This window comes from Physeter macrocephalus, chromosome 8, assembly GCF_002837175.3.
Source record: "Physeter macrocephalus isolate SW-GA chromosome 8, ASM283717v5, whole genome shotgun sequence".
Taxonomy (NCBI): Eukaryota; Metazoa; Chordata; class Mammalia; order Artiodactyla; family Physeteridae; genus Physeter; species Physeter macrocephalus.
In genome coordinates this window covers 50,443,930-50,448,955 of record NC_041221.1, presented here as the reverse complement: position 1 = coordinate 50,448,955, position 5,026 = coordinate 50,443,930, and the positions used below count along the sequence as shown (strand labels likewise).

The following is a 5,026-nucleotide window of genomic DNA, read 5'->3' as shown; positions in this document are numbered from 1 at the left end:
GAATGGGCATCATCAGAAAATCTACAAACAACAAATGCTGGAGAGGGTGTCGAGAAAAGGGAACCTTCTTGCACTGTTGGTGAGAATGTTAATTGATACAGCCTCTATGGAGAACAGTATGGAGGTTCCTTAAAAAACTAAAAACAGAATTACCATATGACCTAGCAATCCCACTACCTGGCATATACCCAGAGAAAACCATAATTCAAAAAGGCACATGCACCCCAATTTTCATTGCAGCACTATTATAATAGCCAGGTCATGGAAGCAACCTAAATGCCCATCGACAGAGGAATCGATAAAGACAAGTGGTACATATATACAATGGAATATTACTCAGCCATAAAAAGGAACGAAATTGGGTCATTTGTAGAGCCGTGGATGAATCTAGAGACTGTCATACAGAGTGAAGTAAGTCAGAAAGAGAAAAACAAATGTATATTAACGCATATATGTGGAACCTAGAAAAATGGTACAGATGAACCGGTTTGCAGGGCAGAAACTGAGACACAGATGTAGAGAACAAACGTATGGACACCAAGGCGGGGAAAGCAGTGGGGTGTGGTGGTGGTGGTGTGATGAATTGGGAGATTGGGATTGACTTGTATATACTAATATGTATGAAATGGGTCACTAATAAGAACCTGCTATATAAAAAAATAATGAAATTGAATTTAAAAAAGAGAATTGTGTGGCAGAATAACATATGATGACATGGAAATAGTTTCATGATATATTTAGTGAAAAACAGCAATATGTAAAGTAAGATGTAGTAGATGATCCTATCTTTTAAAAAACTTGTAATATAATCAATGCCACCCCTGAGGTGTGTGAGGCCCCAGGGATATTTTTTTAATGTGGTGCCTCTTTATATACATGATTAAAGTCACTTCAAATTAGTGTCAGCACCATCCTAGCTGTCTGATCTCAAGTAATTTGGCGGAAGACTACCTGGCTGGCCAGTGTCTCAGCAGGCTGCTCTCTGAGAACGAGGTCTAGCTGTGAGTGAGGGATGACTCTACAGGTGGAGTCCCAGAGCTCCTTGGAACATCTGGTTGACCCCATGTCTGGTGGGAGAGAGAAGCAGGAGAGGGTAGGAGAATGTCCCACAGGAAGAAACAGGGCCTGGGCCCATGAGGGACTATGTGTGGGCTCAAGACATCCTGCCTATATAACCCTGCCAGCCTGGGGTGATTCCAGGCACTGCAAGAGGACTTCAAAAAATTTGAGGCAGATGCTTCTGGTAATTGGTATCCATGTCCAGGCTCAGGGCACTGTACCTATGCTGGCCCCAGCTGGTTCCAACTGCCAGAGGAAACTTAGACAATTTTGATAAAGGCCCTCCAAAGCTGGGGATGGGGAAGAAGGGTACCTAAAGCATAGATGAGGATGGGTGTTCTTCTTACTGGGGTCTAAGGGTGGGACTGATTATGTATGTGCAGAAAAAGATTGGAGAGATTTACACCAAAATTGTGGGTGGGTTGGGTTCTACTTTTCCCTTGTATTTCAATCAATTCATAAATTTTTTTTACAATGAAAAGAATTATTTTTGATTAAGGAGAGGTTATTTTAAAGAAAAAATGTATAAATGCAAGTAAGATATACTAGCTGAGATGAAGGTTAAGTGAGAGCTTTTCTAGTATGGGTCACTGCTGGAGCTTACCTGAACATTTTTCCCAGTCGTAGCAGGTGTCATAGCCACAGGATTCTTTCTTTGTGCTACTGGATGAAAGTTTTGTCCTTTCAAGACCCCATTCTAGCTGTGGACCATCTTGGCATGAACCAATATGTAGAAAATGGAGTTGCTGATTGTTTAAACATTTCTCGGCCAAAAACTTACAAGCGGTTGAAGTAAAGTGATGACTGGAGCGTGTATCAAGCACACAGATATCTTCTGAATAAAAGCTGTCCAAGAGAGGAAAGCAAGCATTTATATATGAAGACTAGAAAAAAAGAGATGGCGTGTAGCCAACTCATATGTTAACTTACCACCCAGCTATTCTTTCCCCCAGTTTCTCTCCTTTCAGGCTCTCATTTTATCTGGCATGCACTGGGATTCTTCTTTCTAAAATTTCATTTTAAGCATTGTACTACTCCCAATTGCCCTTCAAATTAAAGTCTGAATTACTAAATTTTGATGATCAAAATCTTCCATATTTTGATCCAATCAACTTTTCTTTCTAGAATCATTTTCCATCCTCCTCAATCCCTCTTTATCATCTGAAAAATTGACAATTTTCTAAACTAATAAGATTATTGTTCCTTTGCTACCATGCCAAGCCCTACTCAATCAATGTTGCATTGTCTCTCCTCTCTGCCTATCTGAATCCAGATCAATTCCTGGCTACATTTTGAAGCTAATCCTGATCGACCTAGCCGATGGTAGCCTGTACCTCCTCTGAACACTTTTAAACACTTATTATTGTAATACAAGAGTCTTATATATAATTATATAGCTTTGTAAGTGTATTTGTATTGTGGTTAAGAGCATGAGCTTTTAAGTCAATTAATCCCTGGGTAACTTGCTAAATCTAAGTAAATGGATGGGTCCTGCTAACAAAACGTTAGCCATAGTCCTTCTCTTGCTGAGAGGACAAGAACGCCTTGATTACTCCAAATATGAGTTTCTTCTCTAATGTCAAATTTAGAGTTAACAATCAGTGCACCAGTGTGTAAAATTGTTTCCAGGAACTGAAGCCCATAGCTAAGAACGAAAGGCCACTTTCTGAGAACTTAAGCTGTGGGATCAGCCACTCTCACAAACATCTTCAATGCCATATAAAAGAGGACTGAGGAGTATAGAAAGGTGCTAGAGATGTAGGACTGAGCTGAAATTCAGACAGTTCCAGAGGACAGTCTGTATTCTCATGGTTGGGTATTGCAAAGATAAAGATAGAAGTTTCCTCTGGGTTAAATGGACAATGGGAACATTTTAAGTACTCCCTAGAAGGCCATCTGCTGGGTGAGGGGACCCCAGCTGCAAGAAGCTCATACAAAGTGGACCACTTGTGGTTAATACTGAGGAGAGTAGATAGAGCCATCTTTGGGTTGAATTCTATCAGTGGAATATTACAGAAAAAGACCCTGTGGTGTTCTCATAAATAAATAAACAAACAAATTAATGTGTCCCTACAAGTGTTTGTTCACTTGTAGCTCAGAGGGATGTGGGAGCGAATCAGTGTTAAAAGTGAAAAAAAAAAGTTGGTGCAAAGAAATAGAAGAAAAATTTAAAAGTAACAATTATGGACACACGGTATTAAAGATGAAAATTGCCTTAGAACAGTCTGCATTGTTCAAAATATATATTTCAAAGTAAAAAAAAAGTGAAATATCACAGCTGGGCAGTCTGTTGGCTTCCTACTCCATCATTCATTCTCTCCCTCAGTAATTTAACTTTAATTTTATTCAAAAACGCTTTTGCTTCTAGCCAAAGAACTGCATTTCATAGCCTGCCTTGCAGGTCCACCGGGCCATGTGAATAAGAGAAGGTAATGAGATGGACGCCATGATAATTTTCCCAGGAACTCTCCTTAAAGAGACTGTGTCCATTTCTGCTCTTCCTTCCTTTGTACTCCAGCAGGGAAGTCTTGGATCATGAAATAAATTTAAGAATGTCAGAAGAGAAAACTTTACTTTGATAAAAATAAATAAGTAAAGTATCGGTTATACTTCAATAAAAAATAAATTATGAATATTAGATTTTAAAAAAATGAATGGCAAAACAGAAAGCAGGAAGGAGCAGCAGTCCTATCTGAAATGAGAGAATCACCAGACCATCCCTAGACTGCTTTCCCCTGCATTTATTTTTGGGATAGAGAAACAAAACTTTACCTTAAGCGAATGTTATTTCGGATTAAATTCTCCTGAAAGTAGCCCTTAAATTAATAATCACCCTCGACATGCCAGGGTTAGTTCATGTTAAAAAAAGGCAGTTATAACAGCAGAGAGTTGTGGCAGCCATATAAAGATATATCATTTTTCGTCAAGCTCTCTGCCACCGCATGAAAGACTAATCTCACAAAGGGATGCGAGTGTGTGTGTGTGTGTGTGCCACCACATGAAAGACTAATCTCACAAAGGGATGCGAGTGTGTGTGTGTGTGTGTGTGTGTGTGTGTGTTTGAAGTCCATGCTTACACCTCTTTCTCTACTCCAAGCTTTTGGAGGCACAAATTTGCCTATATTTAGGGGAAAAAGAAAGGCTTTGATATACATGAGTCTGATTTTAAACTGGACAGGAATGAGTCTTTATTGTCAGAATGAGACTATTTTTTTTAAAACATCTTTATTGGAGTATAATTGCGTTAAAATGTTGTGTTAGTTTCTGCCGTATAACAAAGTGAATCAGCTATACGTATACGTATACCCCCATATCCCCTCTCTGGCCTCTCCCTCCCACCCTCCCCATCCCATCCTTCTAGATGGTCACAAAGCACCGAGCTGATCTCCCTGTGCTATGTGGCTGCTTCCCACTAGCTATCTATTTTACATTTGGTAGTGTATATATGTCCATGCCACTCTCTCATGTAAATAGAGCTGCAATGAACATTGTGGTACATGACTCTTTTTGAATTGTGGTTTTCTCAGGGTATATGCTCAGTAGTGGGATTGCTGGGTCATATGGTAGTTCTATTTTAGTTTTTTTAGGACCCTCTATACTGTTCTCCATAGTGGCTGTATCAATTTACATTCCCACCAACAGGGCAAGAGGGCTCACTTTTCTCCACAACCTCTCCAGCATTTATTGTTTGTAAATTTCTTGATGATGACCATTCTGACCCTTGTGAGGTAAGGCCTCATTGTAGTTTTGATTTGCATTTCTCTGATGATCAGTGATGTTGAGCATCCTTTCATGTGCTTGTTGGCAATCTGTATATCTTCTTTGGAGAAATGTCTATTTAGGTCTTCTGCCCATTTTTGGATTCAGTTGTTTGGTTTTTTGATATTGAGCTGCATGAGCTGCTTGTAAATTCTGGAGATTAATCCTTTGTCAGTTGCTTCATTTGCAAATATTTTCTCCCATTCTG

General features: G+C 39.4%; 1 protein-coding gene across 1 annotated transcript in view; it reads right to left on the bottom strand.

Moving 5' to 3' along the window:
- The window catches only part of C6 (complement C6), a 95,403-nt gene that overhangs the window by 15,093 nt on the left and 75,284 nt on the right, over positions 1 to 5,026 (bottom strand). The window contains exon 17 of the mRNA XM_007112612.2: positions 1,664 to 1,905. Within this exon, the coding sequence (XP_007112674.1) occupies positions 1,664 to 1,905 (242 nt within the window). The remainder of the gene's footprint in view (positions 1 to 1,663; positions 1,906 to 5,026) is intronic.